This window comes from Anopheles arabiensis, chromosome 2 (genome assembly GCF_016920715.1).
Source record: "Anopheles arabiensis isolate DONGOLA chromosome 2, AaraD3, whole genome shotgun sequence".
In the NCBI taxonomy this organism is placed as follows: domain Eukaryota; kingdom Metazoa; phylum Arthropoda; class Insecta; order Diptera; family Culicidae; genus Anopheles; species Anopheles arabiensis.
Genome location: NC_053517.1, coordinates 28,267,838 through 28,284,340, shown reverse-complemented (window position 1 = coordinate 28,284,340; position 16,503 = coordinate 28,267,838). Strand labels below are relative to the sequence as shown.

General features: G+C 49.6%; 3 protein-coding genes across 4 annotated transcripts in view; all 3 read right to left on the bottom strand.

The window, feature by feature from the left end:
• LOC120908415 overlaps window positions 1–3,215 on the bottom strand; it is a 119,687-nt gene extending 116,472 nt beyond the window's left edge. The window contains exon 1 of one of the 2 annotated variants that reach the window (XM_040319378.1): window positions 2,812–3,215. In XM_040319378.1, coding sequence (XP_040175312.1) covers window positions 2,812–2,844 — 33 coding nt within the window. In that variant the 5' untranslated portion in view covers window positions 2,845–3,215. The remainder of the gene's footprint in view (window positions 1–2,811) is intronic. The other variant, XM_040319377.1, reaches the window with a different exon arrangement.
• Window positions 3,216–6,004: 2,789 nt separating this feature from the next.
• Window positions 6,005–11,544, bottom strand: LOC120904787 (V-type proton ATPase subunit B). The gene is made up of 4 exons (XM_040315129.1): window positions 11,410–11,544; window positions 11,154–11,313; window positions 9,774–10,099; window positions 6,005–9,706 (listed from the first exon to the last, which is right to left on the bottom strand). The coding sequence occupies exons 2-4, from the start codon at window positions 11,248–11,250 to the stop codon at window positions 8,633–8,635; spliced, it is 1,497 nt and encodes a 498-aa protein (XP_040171063.1). The 5' UTR covers window positions 11,251–11,313; window positions 11,410–11,544; the 3' UTR covers window positions 6,005–8,632.
• A 499-nt stretch (window positions 11,545–12,043) lies between these two features.
• On the bottom strand, window positions 12,044–16,026 carry LOC120904777 (Alstrom syndrome protein 1 homolog a-like). The gene is made up of 2 exons (XM_040315116.1): window positions 12,296–16,026; window positions 12,044–12,229 (listed from the first exon to the last, which is right to left on the bottom strand). Exons 1-2 carry the CDS (start codon window positions 15,890–15,892, stop codon window positions 12,161–12,163), a joined length of 3,666 nt encoding a protein of 1,221 aa, XP_040171050.1. The 5' UTR covers window positions 15,893–16,026; the 3' UTR covers window positions 12,044–12,160.
• Between the last annotated feature and the right edge of the window lie 477 nt (window positions 16,027–16,503).

Here is a 16,503-nt window from a genome sequence, read left to right as displayed (position 1 = left end):
TCCGCTGTGTCACTTCGCTCAGCCCCAATTCAATCAATATACGCTTCGGTGGATCATTTAACTTGATGATTTCGCGTTTCCACAGAGCTTAAACAGGCGTAAAATGAAGTGGCAAAAGCTCGGCGGGAAGCTGCTACACCTGCCGGCAAACTTTAACAGCGATGGAAATTACAGCTGCATTGAAAAAGGGCCCTTCAAAACTTGAACCATTATCAGCCGCCGGAAAATGGTAGCAAACTGGGGCTAGGATGTTTTTGCGCAACAAGACCTGTCGAATGCTCTTCCGATTGGAAACAGCAATTTAATCTGCCAAGTTAAGCTTTACTATTACTGCTGTAACACCTTAACAGCACTACTATTTACAACAAACCCACACACACATTCCATTCTTCCTTGACCGCCAATGTCACTCGGATAATAATGCGTAACGATGATCGCCATCCCAAATCTGTTCCGCCTCAACGCTTGACAAACTACACCATTCACTGCACGCGCAGCCCGGCGTGACCCCACCACTGTCCGCATAAACTATTTGCCCGTCAAATCAAATGGGGACCCCGTGTGTGTCCTCCAGGCGTTACCCGTCAGTTGACGCGTGGCAGTTTGTAAAAGTGTCTTAATTTTGCACCACACACACACCAACACTGGGGGGGAGGGAACCCTCGTCAAATGATGTGTCCTTTGGTAACCCAACTCCCAGTTAAAGGTGGGGAGCTTCCCGGCAGGGCGAAAAGTGTCGGGGATGGGTGATGAAAAACGAATGCCTTATTCCGTTTGCAATGTTTCCACTCGATTGCCCGCAACCGAATCGATCCTTGCCAGGTCCGGTGAAATGTCCCTTCGAGCCAGCCCTTCTCGCCTGGGCTCATCTCAAGTGCATCTTCTAGGGAAAAGTGGTTGGTATATATATATTTTTTGGTGAGTGTATCTTCAAATCCCCAAAACTGACTACCACAACCAACCGAAAGCGCCCGTCCGGAGGGAAAGTAGACGGGACATTCCGGGAAGTCACGGCTGCACTCACCCACAGCGAAAGGTGACAGCAGTCAGGTTGCTATGGTTCTATCGGTCCTAACCCCCCCCCCCTCCTCCCTATCTCTTTCTCTTCGGATCCCGATCAACCGATCATCCTCCCTCCAGACAGCTGCGAAACACACCGAAGCATCAGATTTTGCCATCCCAACGTTTGAGTGACGTTTCGACGCGAGGAAGCTTTTCGAAAGGAATAAAACTTACGGGCGAGCGCCCATCCGTAAGCGTCTGGGACGGGTGGGACGGGACACGAATTTTCCGGTTGAAATCGCTGCGCGACTCACGCCTTCCCGTGGGCGGTAAGGAAAAGCGTTACTTTAACGACGTTTAACATGTCGATTTAACGACGGTTTGATTGTACCGACCCCACTGAACCAACAAACAAAAAAAAAACAGAAAACAATCGCCCCAGAGCTTAATCTCACACACATGCTCATCATACACACATAGACACGCTGTTCGTACCTTTGTATTTTTGATTATGGACCGCTTTGAAGGATGTCTGGAGTGACGTTCCAATCCCGGCGAACGGTTGGTGAAATCACCGCCAAAAGTGAGGGCGCTCAGGTACTCGTCTCGCACGGCTTGCAAACCACCCCCGCCTCTGCACGCAGACGTTTGGGATCTTCCATTTTGGGGCTGTTAAGTAAACAGTGCACCCCCCCCCCTCACAGCCGCACCCAAGAACCAACAACTTGCGTTGTATTGTGTTCCCGGGGTTTATGACGTTCTTCCACCACGCGATGTCACACTCTCCGGTGGCGCGGTTGTCTCCGGAAAATTGACGACCCAACCACGGAAAGCAATAAAACAAGGATTAAAATGGCAGAGCCATCATCATCCAAGCACGCCACGCCAGGGCGTTTTAGCTGTACCTGACAATGGAACAGACGACAGTCACAGCCGTACCACAGTAGGCGGACGGTTCTTTCTTCGCACCGTGTCTTCGTGCACAGTGTATCTCAATTTGGTTATTTCCCGTGTCAAAAAATGGAGGAGAGAGGTGGCTCCTCCGAATTCGCTTCCCCCCTGCAATCGTGTAACGCTAATGCACCCCACCCCCCCCCCCCACTGGAAGATTGCTCAATTTGTAACACGGCCGAGGAAAATTCAAATTGAAAACATCTTCACAAGGGTGTTTTCTGCTTCTTTTTTATATAGTTTACGTATTTTACACTCTACACTCTACGAACGATACCAAATGTACCCCAAGCCTTCGTCGTAAGCTGGGCTGACTGCGATGATCAGTAAACGCTACAGACCAGAAAGCCAAAAAGTGTGCCCTTCTTTAGCCGGAGGGTCGACCAAGCGGAGTCGACACAGCCTCCTGAATTCAATTTCCATGTGCTGCTACGACCCCTTGCCATCTAGGCGACATCTTTTTACCCCACAGTGGCATCTTCACAAATAACGATTGCGCCACGTCAACCACACTCCACACGGCCATATTTACTAAATCCCAACCTCGCAAACTGTCGGGTTTGTTGCCTGAAATACCGGCGATAGTTTTATTTGCATAAAGTACGCTTCCAGGGTGAGCAATATTTACATCCGAGTTTTTCCTGTGGTGGCATACAAAACCGGAGGGGAGAGGAAACGAATTTACTCTTAATTTTGTTCTTCCGTTTGAAGTTTAATCATTTTTTCAAAAAGAAAATGAGTAACAGTCAGAATTATACGGCCGAATTGGCTGTTTTCCGTAGATAGAAAAGGAAACACACAAGTTGACATGTGGGACTGTAGGTTGCACTTCTTACAGCTCACTCAATAAGTACTTACGTTGAGAGCGTTCTGCCGACTAGGCCCAACCATCTTGAACAATCACACAATATCTGCAAGGACATTGGCACTACTTTTTCCCACAATTTGTCCCACAACTTACTACAACACCGAGTTTTTTTTTTTTTTCAAGCACTGGTAAAATACAACTGGTTCGTTCAACGTTCAACTAAAGAATGAGCTAAGAGCGAATAGTCAATTTACACCTAACTGAAACGTCCAATGTGAACTACGATCTCAAGCGGTACGGAACGCGGTATCCATGTGTACCATGTGAACTATGATGAAGCTGTTCCCTCTTCTGGTCCCTCTTCAGCTCCAAACCTTTCGTGGTGAATTTTAAATTTCAATAGAATGAGAACTTCCCTTCGCCGTTGCTGAAATAGACTTAATTCTTTTGCAATAAAAATACAAACTCACCTCAAAGCCACCATCACACATTTTTATGTAAATCGAGAAGCTTTCAATGTCATCATCCTTGTAAATGATCGTTCGCTTCGTTCGAATTTTTTCTTTGCCGCAACTTTACCGTCCATAAATTGCCCAAGATCTTTGTTGTCTGCCGCTTGCCCAGGTTTGGCCGCACTTTCTGCTTCATGAACTTTCCGAGAGGCGTTGCGAAAGTTCACCCAAAACCCAATGTAAGACCCGGCCACTGGAGAAGGGAAATTGAAACCAATCAGTCCAATCATCATATCAATTCATGCAAATGCCTGACCGATGAGAAGTCAAGTGGTTGAAAGGAAAAGTCCATTTTTTGTCCCCCTCCCCACCCCCTTTTTTCTTTCCTATCGAAGCCATCAAAAGTTTTCATATTTTCACACAGCGATGGAAACAAGGAAAGTTTACGGTACACTTAACAAACTTTAACCAACCTGGGTCGGTCCTGGGAGAAACTCGTTGATTCGTAACATTTTGCATCAGTTCCTTAACGAATGGTTTTTTTCTTTCTTTCTTTTTTTTTTGTTGGTTTTTTTGCTCAGTGGAAATTCAACATTAGTTTTGCAAATCATTCCACACCATGATGGGACGTAGAAATGATGAAATTAACTGTCACAAAGATTCGAAAGCCTCTTGAACCGTGGTAATTGAATTTAATAAAGCCCAGTGGATGAAAATCCATCCCACCCCAGCCCACCTGATTCATCTGATATGGTTCAATAATTCACCGTCCCCAACCGCACATCCGGTGAAAGTTTCAATGAATTTTGAGCATAAATTTGCATAAGCTACGGGACACATTTACGACCTCCTAATGATGTTACCACCTCAGCGGGCGAAGCAGACTCGATAGGAACAACACCGTTCCCAAAGTAGAGGAACAAACGGTGACCCCCGGGACACCTCATCAATTCGTAATTTGGACCAACGAAACACACACACACTCGCACACCAACGCCACGCCGCTGTAGTGCTTCCTACTTCCCGGGCGGCTTGATTCGCATCCCTCGGACAACCGCTGCATCTCCTCCCCGGCAGGTGGAAGATTAAAAAGCCATTAGCTTATTTCTGCGCTTTGGTTAACAATTTTTAAAAACCGTCACCCCGTACACACGCTCTCCCCCTGCTGCGTGCCGCTTTGCTCTGATTTTTGCAGCGCAAGCAGCTTTCCAACTTTACCACCCTGATGCCTGCTGAAGCAGCAATCTGTCGATAATTTCGTCATAATTTATTCCACCTCATCATCGGCGTCCTTGCCCTTACACACCTCGCAGCTTACAGGCTGGCCCACCGTCTCCATGCGCACTCAATACCATCTTGACAGGGGGCCAAAATCAATTCCTTCGCCTTGCGTCTGTTCCTTCACCTGACACACGGCACATCGCTTCCCAGACACAACATCCACGATGATGAATAAACATACCGGCCGCCCCATCCGTGTGCCATTCGCACCTACTCCCATCCCCGCAAAAGGCAAACATCGTCAAAACAATCCGCCGCTACCAATATGTGAATGTGCTGTAGGAGTGTGATTTTTGCTCCTCCCAGCAAATGTTTGTTCCTTTTTCTTTTCTCTCACTCTGAATTTTGACTCCTTCTGAACCCATTTCCGTTACTCTCGGCTGCGTATCGAGTGGCTTGAGTAGCGGAAAGAAATGGGGAAGAGCAAAGCGAACGAAAACCATCGCTCGGCCGTCAGTCGAGTGGGAATCTAGTGATGGGTAAAGCTGGCAATAACCCGTAGTCAACTCTGATCCGATTCTGGAAAATTTCAGAAGCGACTCCGGAAGGTTAGTTCGACTGGCATTATCCGGAGCTGTTCGGAGTCGTGCGGAGGCATCCGGTGTCGGAGTCATCCGGAGTTGGAGTCGTCTGGAGTCGAATTCATCCGGACTCGGAGTCAAAGTCACACGGAGTCGGATTCAGAGTCGTCTGGAGTCGGAGTTGAAGGGACTCGAAGTCATGGATCGCTCTATTCGGAGTCGCCACTAAGCTATTCTTAGAAAAGGCCTGATCACGAAGTGCACACGTAAAGTAAAAGACGAAAAAACTAAACGAAATGAAGAGCTGGCCCTATACTGACCGCCTCCGGGTAACTCCGGGTGATTCTGGTCGACTTCTACTTTGGACGACTGTGACTTCAGTCGACTTCAACTTTCTCCAATTCTTGGTGTAACTAGTGGATTCGATTTTGCAGGTACAATAACCGGAGAATCAGATCGGAGTCGTGGGTGCACTCCAAAGAGCTCATCACTAGACAAGGAATGACAGGCGGGGGAAAGCGATTTTCCAACCTGCCACAGAATACAAAACCTTTCATCACGTGCGAAAGCGTTGAAAGGGAACACGGGTAAACAAACATCTCGCTAGGACGCACACGGAGAAAGGTAGAATTCGGTTCTCTTGCTGCCACAGCGAATGGCACGACAATGCGAGCACGCACCGACCGGACGGCGAAAGGACCCCTGCCGCCTGCTCCACTTTCTGTATTTATCTTTCTTTGCGTAGAACCACATTCCGAACTCTTTCCAATCATCGACGGGACGTTCGACAGGATTGACTTCGAACTCAGGCTGATAAGTGTAAATAAATGGAACACTTTGGGAATCGCCCGAACGGTGCCACTAAGTGTCTTCTGCCTTTAAAAGGACGGCGAAAACAGAAATGAGTCTCACGGGGACACGGAGAGCACCGATCGTGGCGTTAGGCGAATTGTTGGAGATCTTAGGAGAGAGCTACCGCACGGTACAGATTTTTGTGGACTTTACACTTTATTCTTATCATTCTCAACGATGGACCTAATACACAGGATGACATAATCTGCACACTGAAATACACCACCCACTACCTGCCGGTGTACTTTCTGCAACACGGCAATAACGGCCTTCCATCTCAGCTCGCTTCCGCTTTGCTGTAGTAGTATGTATTGTTTTCCGTTACTTTTGTTGTTTGTGGCAACATTAATTTTGTTACATTTGATCAAGATTTGTTGTGTTTTGTGTGTGTGTGTTGTTGTTGTCTGAAGTATTTAATAATTATACAGCAATAATATTGTTTAGATTTACGCTACCAGTTAACCGTTCTATTCCGCACCGGTAGCATGAAACACAGTTCCGCGGTAGAACAATTCGCTACATCGCTTGCAAGTGCTTTGTTCATCTCGCGCAGAGGCTAAAGATGCTACTCTATCTTCCCATCGGCGGTATATGATTAATAAGGACAGTGCTGCACAGTTTTAAGCCTGCTCGGGCCGCGAATGTGGGCGGGAGCATCGAGGGCGGGTTGTTTGTTTAATATAATCGTAAAACGTACACACGGATCTTCTGTGTGCATTAGGTAGAGCCTTATATCTTATGGACAGTATAACATAAGTAACATAGTAGCATACGGACACCAAACTCTTCCCCAGCAAAACGCTTCTCCCCGCTTGAGGCGAACGGACGCATCACCCCCTACTGTTCCCTAAGATAAGCAACGAACCTGTGAAAAAGAGCTTGATTGAGCGTACTCTGCAGTACAGGTGCCGAAATTGCATACCCACACACACACACACACTGACAGACTGATGATCTTAAGAGTACCTCAGTCCCTTGCCCTAACCATCCTTGCTCGTGTATCGTCACCCTCGCAAAAACGTGGTCTATTTAAAAGGGGATTTAGTTGCGAATGCAAAATTTGTACGATGGCATTAGATGGCATAGCCAAGAGTGACGACAGCGGAGGAAAGCTACAACCCAGAAACTGGGTACCGTCTGTACGTGTATGTGTGTGTGCGCTGGCATCTTTCCGGCAGCTTCCCGCAGGTGTAGTAACGCAAACCCCTCTCACGGTCCGTTATTTTCAAACAGTAACGGCGAACAGTAACAGATGCACGCCGGAACGCAACAGAAGCGCAGATCATGTCCGCTGGAACGAGCTCGCCGCAGCAAGAAAAAAAAAATAGAAGAAACAAAACAAAGTTACTAATTAATTTACGAAACATTCCTTACAAACGACGACAAAAAAAAATGTTGTATATACGAAGAATTATGTAAAAAGGAAACGCCTTAGCTATGCTCTTAATCGATACTAACAAAGAATGGGTTTGATTAAACGTGGAGGCCTTTGGAGTCTCGGGCACGCCCGAGGTTGCTCCTTCGAGTGCTCCTCCTACCTTACTAACGAATCAAGAATAATCTTGCTCTCTAAAGCAATATATATGTAGGTGTGAATGCTAATATAGATCGTGCTGTGTGCGTAGTGTGCCTTGCCTCATATCTCGATCGCACACCGACCCCCCCAGGATGTCGATTCATAAACGTGCCGATGGGGATGAGCGTGTTTTGAGCGTGCCTGTACTTTGCACACCCTTCAGTTTCTGCCATTTTCTGTCGATGATTTCAAAATAGCTTTCCAGCGTAACCGGCGGCACATACAGTCAAACGGGAGGCGTGTTCCATCGGTCCTCGACCGGTCGAATGACCCCACGGAAGTGAAGGAACGGAAGTCCCTTCACGGTGTTATGATCTGATGGTGAGCTATCCGTTGCGATACGCGCATTCGCTGGCTCGATCGTTCGATCGCGAAGACCGGATGCTGTTTACGATCTTCACAAATCGCTCTCACCGGCAGGTACGGTACGATCATTGGGGTTGCTGCTTTTCGTGCGACTCTTGGCTTCTTTCGTCGTTTTTTTGTCGTCATTTTTTGTTTGATGTTGTTTTTCCCTTTGTTGGCTTGGTTTGGATACGTTTTTCCCTTCTTTTTTTTCTTCTAGTGAAACAGCAATCGCAATGCTCGTACCTGGTGCGCGTACGATCATCCTCCGAGCTGGACCGTGGTCGTGTGCCATTGTTGCTGCATGATGTAGCGTTTTTCGCGCCAAACAGCTGCTGCAAAACTATTCCGAAATCATCGTACGATGTTATTAGGATGGCAGTCAAAGTATTATCTCGTGTCGTATTTGTATCGTGAATTTAGTGAAAGTAGGCACTCAAACCACGTCTACCATCGGCCACACAGACACACACACACGCTTACGCAAAGCACGCACGTGAAGAAAGGAGGAAGTCCTTTCAACAAAGCGCCACCATTAACCGTGCTAAAACGGGGAACCAAATAGATTAAAGGTGGATCCATTCATTGTGTGGACTTGAAAGGAATGCATTAACGTGGTATTTCATAGATGTTATGTCTTGTTCAGTTCGTAGTACCACTATTTACAAAACATACGCACACGCATCTACCATTTGCTTCATTGCGATAAGATTAAAAAGTGGAGGTGGCCCTTCTTGGCAGCCTCCAATACCGAACGACAAAAACAAACAATTGCACTACAATCTACCGCCAGTATCGAACGGACAATGCGAACGAGCGCGAGAGGGATGAAGGGATCGAGCGCTTAATGGCGCGAGTCGCGCGGGTAGAACTCGGCCAGGATCGAGGCCGGGATACGCTTGAGCATCTCCTTCGGGAAGATACGCAGCAGCTGCCAGCCGATGTCGAGCGACTCGAACACGGTGCGGTTCTCGTAGTTGCCCTGCGAGATGAAGTTCTTCTCGAACTTGGTCAAGAACTCCAGGTACAGCAGATCGTCGGGCGTGAGCGCCTCCTCGCCGACGACGGCCTTCATGGCCTGCACGTCCTTGCCGATGGCGTAGCAAGCGTACAGCTGGTTCGACACGTCGGAGTGATCCTTGCGTGTCATGCCCTCGCCGATGGCGGACTTCATCAGACGGGACAGCGACGGCAGCACGTTCACCGGCGGGTAGATCTGCCGATTGTGCAGCTGACGGTCGACGTAGATCTGGCCCTCGGTAATGTAACCGGTCAAATCCGGAATCGGATGGGTGATGTCGTCGTTCGGCATGGTCAGGATGGGGATCTGCGTGATCGAACCGTTGCGGCCCTCGACACGTCCGGCCCGCTCGTAGATGGTGGCCAAATCGGTGTACATGTAGCCGGGGAAACCGCGACGTCCGGGCACCTCCTCACGGGCGGCCGACACCTCACGCAGCGCCTCGGCGTACGACGACATGTCGGTAAGGATGACCAGCACGTGCTTCTCGCACTGGTAGGCCAAAAATTCGGCAGCCGTCAGCGCCAGACGCGGCGTAATGATACGCTCGATCGTGGGATCGTTGGCCAGATTGAGGAACAGGCACACGTTCTCCATCGAACCGTTCTCCTCGAAGTCCTGCTTGAAGAAACGGGCCGTCTCCATGTTCACACCCATGGCGGCGAACACGATGGCGAAGTTGTCCTCGTGCTCGTCCAGCACCGACTTACCCGTTTGCTTCACCAGACCGGCCTGGCGACAGATCTGGGCGGCAATTTCATTGTGCGGCAGACCGGCAGCCGAGAAGATCGGAATCTTCTGACCACGGGCGATCGAGTTCATCACATCGATGGCGGAGATACCGGTCTGGATCATTTCCTCCGGGTAGATACGCGACCACGGGTTGATCGGTTGACCCTGCAGCGGCAGATGGTGCGTGGTTAGTCGATGCCGTCTAGAGCAACGCCAAGTGTTTTTCACCTACCTGAATGTCGAGGAAATCTTCGGCCAGAATTGGCGGGCCCTTGTCGATGGGCTTGCCGGAACCGTTGAACACACGGCCCAACATGTCCTCCGACACGGGCGTACGCAGAATGTCGCCGGTGAACTCGCACACCGTGTTCTTGGCATCGATACCGGACGTACCTTCGAACACCTGGACGACGGCCTTCGAGCCGCTCACTTCCAGCACCTGACCGGAGCGGATGGTGCCATCGCTCAAGCGCAGCTGCACGATTTCGGCAAACTTCGGGAACTTCACCTCATCCAGAATGACCAGCGGTCCGTTTACACCGGACACGGTTTTGTAGACTGAAAGTGGAAATTTAGAACCGAATTAATGACCTGTTAGGCTAAGCGCACGAGTTCGATATATTTGCATAAAAAAAAAACAATGTAGTTTGGTTGTCGATCAGGCGTCGAACATTCGCAAGCTTGTCCCATTCGCTGCGAGGGGTGGTATCGTGGTTGCGTTTACGTAATATTGCCATGTGATAAACGCAACGCAAAAGAAAAATCTATCATGTGACGACGCGACCACTACACGATGACCAGATAACGAAGATGTTGCTAAAATGTTTGATTTTTAGTTTCATTTCAATGATGGATTCATTCTCATCCCAGGATGCCATTTTTGTCCTGCCAAAAAAATCGCAAAACATTCATCCATTCCACCACTACACACACACACCTACACATTTTCATGCACACACGCACGCACACACGCACTCATGTCATATACCCTTTTCACACTCCCTGTGTAAACATCGCACCGGTGCGAAAGAGAGAAGAAGAACAGCGCTTCACGATTCCACACACTCCCTCTCTCGCTGGTGTGTGATGGTGTGCGTGAGCATTCGCCTACAGTCAGGTGTTTTGACAGTCATGTGACATCAAAACACCTATTCCAATTGCTTTGGGAAATCTGATATGATTTTTATACAATTTTTCACCCATTTTTGCGTTATTTTCCCGTAAAAACAAACACGTTGCGTAATACTACATCTTTTAGATGTAATGATAAACTTCTGGCAAGGAAAATGTGCATACTAGGGGCTATTTTGCACCAGCAGAAATGGTGAAAACTTTACATGATAAAATCGATTTTTAAGTGACTTTAATCAATTCATTTGCTACTTTTGCTGCTGTTGCATATTCAGCAATGGCCATTTCATCTAAAAAGCAATCAAAGCGAAGTCAAAACTGATCTCTTTGCTGGGGTATCACTTCACCGCTCGTCACATGACATCTAGCGGGCCAACTAAAAGTTGGCCATCGTCGTAACTTTTTGCTCTTCTTGTTCTTCGCCTCGTCCAAAGCTCACAGCTTGCACTCTACGCACTTGCGGACAATCCTTTTTACTTACTCAAGCGCGGCTGGGAGATGAAATCACGCGAAACTGCCAGAACGTGTTCCTTGTGGGCCTGGTGGGCCGACAGGGTCTTATTGTACATCGTCGACATCGTTGCTCCTTCGCCGTATAGCCTTCTGCTGCTACCGATTAGCTGTATGCAATGATGCTGCTGCTGCTGGAAAAAATGTTACAAAAATCACGCCCAACGGAGAATTAGGATCTGGGAACGAGCACCGGTACGAATGTACGAATGGGACGACTTTTCTACCTTCAACGAACACTACTGATTGAGTTCAACCGCAGCACAGATAGTTTAATGCGAACGAGATGAACGACGGCGACGAACACGAATGCGATGGAGATTTTTTTATTAATTCTGTCATGTGATGAAGAATCGAAAGGTGCGCAATGGCCGGGTACGTCCATTGACCAGATTGCTGTCGTGATGACATTTGGCTTTGACAGTCGGGAACAACATTCAATCGTGCGAAAAAGAAAGCTTTTAAAAATTCGTTATGTTCGTGCTTTCTAGCTCTGTTTAATATTTAGTGATTTTTTGGAGAGCGTTTATAGCTATATTTTCATAAATTGTGATTTTCTATCCCAAAATTGAGGCAATTTTTTAAAAGTGATGTGGTACACCTTTTTAATAGAGTTCTCCTGGAAACGAACGTAGCACGATAGGTATTGATCGGTCATATGCAACATTTTTGAAAAAAAAAAACGGATTTAATATAAAGGGTTAAAAAATAACAAAATATGGATAATTATTTTGCATTACACATATTGTTGGAATTAAGTAATATGTTTTAATAAACGTCGTTAACTTGAAATACGCCTTGTGATATAATCTGAAGAATGTTTTATGTATCCATGTACAAAACCAGTCCAGGCAAATGTAATCAAGATGTAATATTTTCAAACATTTATTATTAAACTTACAAGAACACACATGTTTTGTAATTGTCATTAAACTGATCAAACATTAAAATAGATGGGCTCATCAGAACTCACAGTGACTAATCCTGAATGACTCGAACACTGTTCGATAGGTCAACTTGCCCTTTCAGCACTTTTCGTTGCAGATTCTGCGAAAGAAAGTTAAAACATAAATTAGTTCCAAACCATCCAACCAATTCGAAACATCCCCTTACCTTGTTGTACACATCCTTGAGAATTCGATTTTTGCGCTTCAAATTGTTGAAACGTTCAATCTCCCGCTTTCGCTGCACCTCCGGCAGATTGCGAACCTGCCGGCGGGTGTTTTCCCGGATGGCACGCGTCGACGCAAACACGCGCCTCTGGCTGAGCGGTGGCGGCGGAAGCTGACCCCTTCCTCCCGCCGCGCTCGTCTTGCGCAGCGAGTCGTCCGACGTGAGCAGCAGCAGCCGTTGCCGCTGCTGGTTCCGCTTGCTTCGTAGTTTGTTCAGCTCGCTTATACACTGCCGGCGCTCCTCGATACGGCTCAACGTTGCCGGACAGGACCGGCGAAACTGTTCCCGCAGCGTGAGCATCTTTTCCGACACGTTGTCCTTCCCATTTTCGGGTTCACTTTCCCCGGCACTACCGCTGCTACCCTCATTATTGCTCGATAGTGACGATGGATGGCCCACCGGTGGTGCTGATCCGTAGTTGTCGTGACGGTTCCGTTCCGCAGCCGTCGTCCCTTCGAACGTAATAACGTACGCGATGGAGGAGGGTTTCGTTTGGGCCTGCTTGTCTTGCCGACCGGTTGCCGTGCGGTCGATAATTTCCGTTCGCCGTGGAATGCCGTGCGTTTCTACGGTGGGTTCACGCTGCCCGCAAGGACAGTTACATTGGACAATGGGAAAGCCGCCATCCGCAACGCCTGTCCTGCCAACGGTCGATGGAACCTGTACGGATGCCGTCACACTAGTGCTCTTCTGCTTCTTTTCCCCAAAAATGGGCTTGGTACGCAAAATGGAATCGGTTGTTTGTGTGCCAGCCGTGCGTCCTCCTTTAGTTGCCAGGGGCAACGATGGCCTTCTCGACTTGATGTCATAGTGGTGCGTCGTGGTGGTGTTGGTAAGCGTCGTAACGACCGGTATCGATATCGAGTCGGAGGATATAAATTCCGGCGACAGGATCGTATTGTTCGACGACGAAATCGGTCGCCGACTGTCGCCGCCCGTTCCCTTCGACAGTTTGTTGAGCGCGTACCGATCCTTACCGAAGGCGTGATGGTTTTCCTTCTCCTGCTGGAGCGGATGGTGTCTGCGATCACTCCTGCGGCTGCTGCTGTACGGACGGGTGTACAGGTGGTTCTGCTCCTCGAACACACGGCGCGTACGAACCTGATCATAGTTTTCCACAAACTTGTCCTGCTTCTGCTTTATAAAGGTGGGAATGCTCACATCCGACGGTGTGGTCGTAAGCTCGACGGGCGTCTCCAGCTTGGAGCGATTTTTTATCACCTTCGCCATATGATAGTGTGAGTTCCAGGCCGTACTGGCAGTGCTATTTTTGGAGCAGCTGCTGTCAGCCGAAACCGGATCATGTACCGACGTGTACACCGTTCCACTACGCTCGCTAGGCAGGGCCGGTGGAGCAGCCGTGTGCGTGTTCGCCGGGAGCGTCGGTTCCGCCGTGACCGTTGAACCCGGATTGAGCAGTAGCATTTTCTTCACCAGCAGCTGCTCTATCTCACGATCAATCTTTGCCAGCTGTGGATCGTGCGCACGCTCCTGGTTGAGCTGCTGCAGTTGTTTAAAATTCTCATACTCCACCTCCGAGTGCGTCATGGGCCGCAGATACTCCTGCATGGCTTTGCGCACCCGCCGATCGCGCGGTTCCGGGGCGGACAGCTTTCGCGGAGGGTTCTCCTTCGTTGTGCCCGCCGACACCGGCAGCGAGGATACGGTGCGATGGGAAGAGTTCTCAATCGAAACCAATCCACCGGTGGAAGTGGTGCTGTGACGCACGTTATTGCCCTCGTTCGATCCGGAAGGGGACGCTTTCACCGAGCCTTCCGATACGTTGGAGCTTCCGACAGGTGCTGCCGGATGTTTCGTCTCCTCGATGACCTCCACCAGACCGATACTTCGATCCAGCTGTGGCGGCGATTCGTCCTTCTCGCTACAAGGACTCACATCGTCGTACACATTGTCGTCCTCCTTTTGCACCGCTTTCGAGCAGCCACCTGCATCCTCCACTGTCGTCTCCTCGATGGTCTGCTCCTCCTTCTCCCTGCGCCTTCTAACATTCTTACCATAGTCGTGCAGCAACTGTTCCCGCGTTCTTCGCTTCGGATCGTGCCGCGAAAGCTTGCGAAATATTTTATCGATCAAACTTTCCTTCACACCTGTTGGCATGCTCGCCAGCTCGCAGATCGAGTTGTACAGCGTCAGCCCGAGCTTCACCTCGTCGTCAAAGGTGGGACGCAGCGAGCGACCGCTGGCACTGGCCTCATTTACCCCCGACGAGGATGTCGTGTCTGACGATGACTGTCCCGGCGTGGAAACGGAAGCAGCAACCGAGGGAGTGTTATTTCCCGTTGCCGGCACCGAGGGCGAGAAGAATTCGAAACTTTCCGCCGCATCGACCGAGCCCGCCAGCGTGTAGCTATCGGTCGTACCGATGGCTTTGTCCTGCCGCTGGTAGGGCAGTGACGATTCGTCGTGTCGTCGCGTTACTTGAATGCCACGCGATTCCCGCCCGCGTGGCTGGAGCGTCGTTTGCGTAGCTTTAGCCTCCTCGCCCTCATTCCGCCTCACCGCTGCCGGGGGTGGTGGCCCTGGCTGCAGTGGTGTCACCTTCGGTGTGCTTTGTGCATCCGGCTTCGCTCGCATAATCGATGTGTCCTCACCGCGTGCGGCAGCCTTTTTCTCCCGTTCTTCCCGCTGCCGCACAACAATCACGCTCCGATCGAAGGTCAGTCCCTTGCGGGCGAAGTAACGCTGCAGGCACCGCTTCTCGGTTTCGTTCAGATCGGCCGCACCGCAGAACTGGAGCCGCTCGCTCGAATCGTACCCAATGTCCCCGAGCGAATCCCACTCCAACCGTTGCTTGTTCGAGGCGATACTGCTGACGGGCGAAAGGTCCTTCGTGCTGTCCAGCGGTTCCTCTACCGTGCCCGGGGCGTGCGTTTTCACCACCGGCCGGATTGGATCATCTTCCGTGGCTACCGTTTGTGTGCTGGTCTCGTGCACGACGAGTCGCGGCGAATCTTCCTTAGTCGTCGAGACTGTTGGCGCACCCGGCTGGGTGTACGTAATCGGAGCAATGGTCGTCGCGGTGGTTGGAACGCCCAGCGTTATGGTCGGCGGTGGGGGCAGATTAATTTCGATCACCGACTCGAGATTAAAGTTGAAGTTCCTGCCACTCTTTTGCTCCATCTTTTTCTCGCGCACCGTCACGCCGCCCTGCTTTGCATCGGCCGTATCCGTCGCCACAGCGCCTACTGCCTTGTCGGGTGTTTTGTTTGCGTTCGATTTCCCACTCCCGGCGGACGCATTTCGTAGCGACTTTTCGCTCTCGTCCAGTTGCTGTTGTTCCGCCTTTTTGCGCAGCGTAGCCAAATTTTCCATCGACTTGCCGAGCCCGGATCGTTCGGCCGCGGCATGGCAGGCGCGCCGCTGCAGTTCGTCCAGGCAGGGCAGGCTGCCGTCGCTGGAGGAGCGCGTCGCGCTGGACATACGGCGCAGGCGAAGATACTTCTCCAGGTCCCGGTTGCGGCCGTGCTCCATGTAGTAGTGCATGATCAAGTCCGTCACACGATCGCTTTGCGACATTTTCACTTCGCTCGGTGGATTTTCACACACAAAAACGGAACACTTTCAGATCGCTAGATTTTCCAAACAACACTGCATCGCTGGTGGTGGTGTGGCGCGCTTGAAAAATTCCGTTACGAAAAACAAGCGTTGACGGTCGTTGACAGCTTGTGCGAAAGAAAAGGAAACAAACAAAACATAGCAACGGCCAGTGTGGCCAGGCGCATCCAAATTTTATCGGTAGTTTTCGGTAGGTTCAAACTCGAAACTTAACTGAGTTAAAAGAAGTGAAAGCGAAAGAAGTGTTAAGCGGGGGGGGGGGGTTATAATGCGCAAAATGAAAGTCCCATCTCACGAGAATATGCATCCTTTATCTAGGATATGTATTAGATTTGGTCAGCGGTTACACAAATGAAGGTCTGTCTGAAGTTTCGCTCTGAAAATTGTACTAGAAATTCTAAGCTTAAGAAGGACTAAGATGCTCATTTTTTTTCTCAATGGTTGCAAGTTCTTTTTCTTGGAGCTCCACGCGACCACTTAGGGCCGCAGCAATGCTCCATTGGATACGATTTTATCGTACCTGTTGTCATTTGATTTTCGCTGGATTATTTAGATTGATTTGATTGTTTGGC

Coding starts and splice junctions, on each gene's coding strand:
- LOC120904787 (XM_040315129.1), bottom strand. CDS start 11,250: ATGTCGACGATGTACAATAAGACCCTGTCGGCCCACCAGGCCCACAAG. Junction 10,100..11,153: donor CATCTCCCAGCCGCGCTTGA/GTAAGTAAAAAG, acceptor TTCCACTTTCAG/TCTACAAAACCGTGTCCGGT. Junction 9,707..9,773: donor AAGATTTCCTCGACATTCAG/GTAGGTGAAAAA, acceptor CTGCCGCTGCAG/GGTCAACCGATCAACCCGTG.
- LOC120904777 (XM_040315116.1), bottom strand. CDS start 15,892: ATGTCGCAAAGCGATCGTGTGACGGACTTGATCATGCACTACTACATG. Junction 12,230..12,295: donor TCAAGGATGTGTACAACAAG/GTAAGGGGATGT, acceptor TTTCTTTCGCAG/AATCTGCAACGAAAAGTGCT.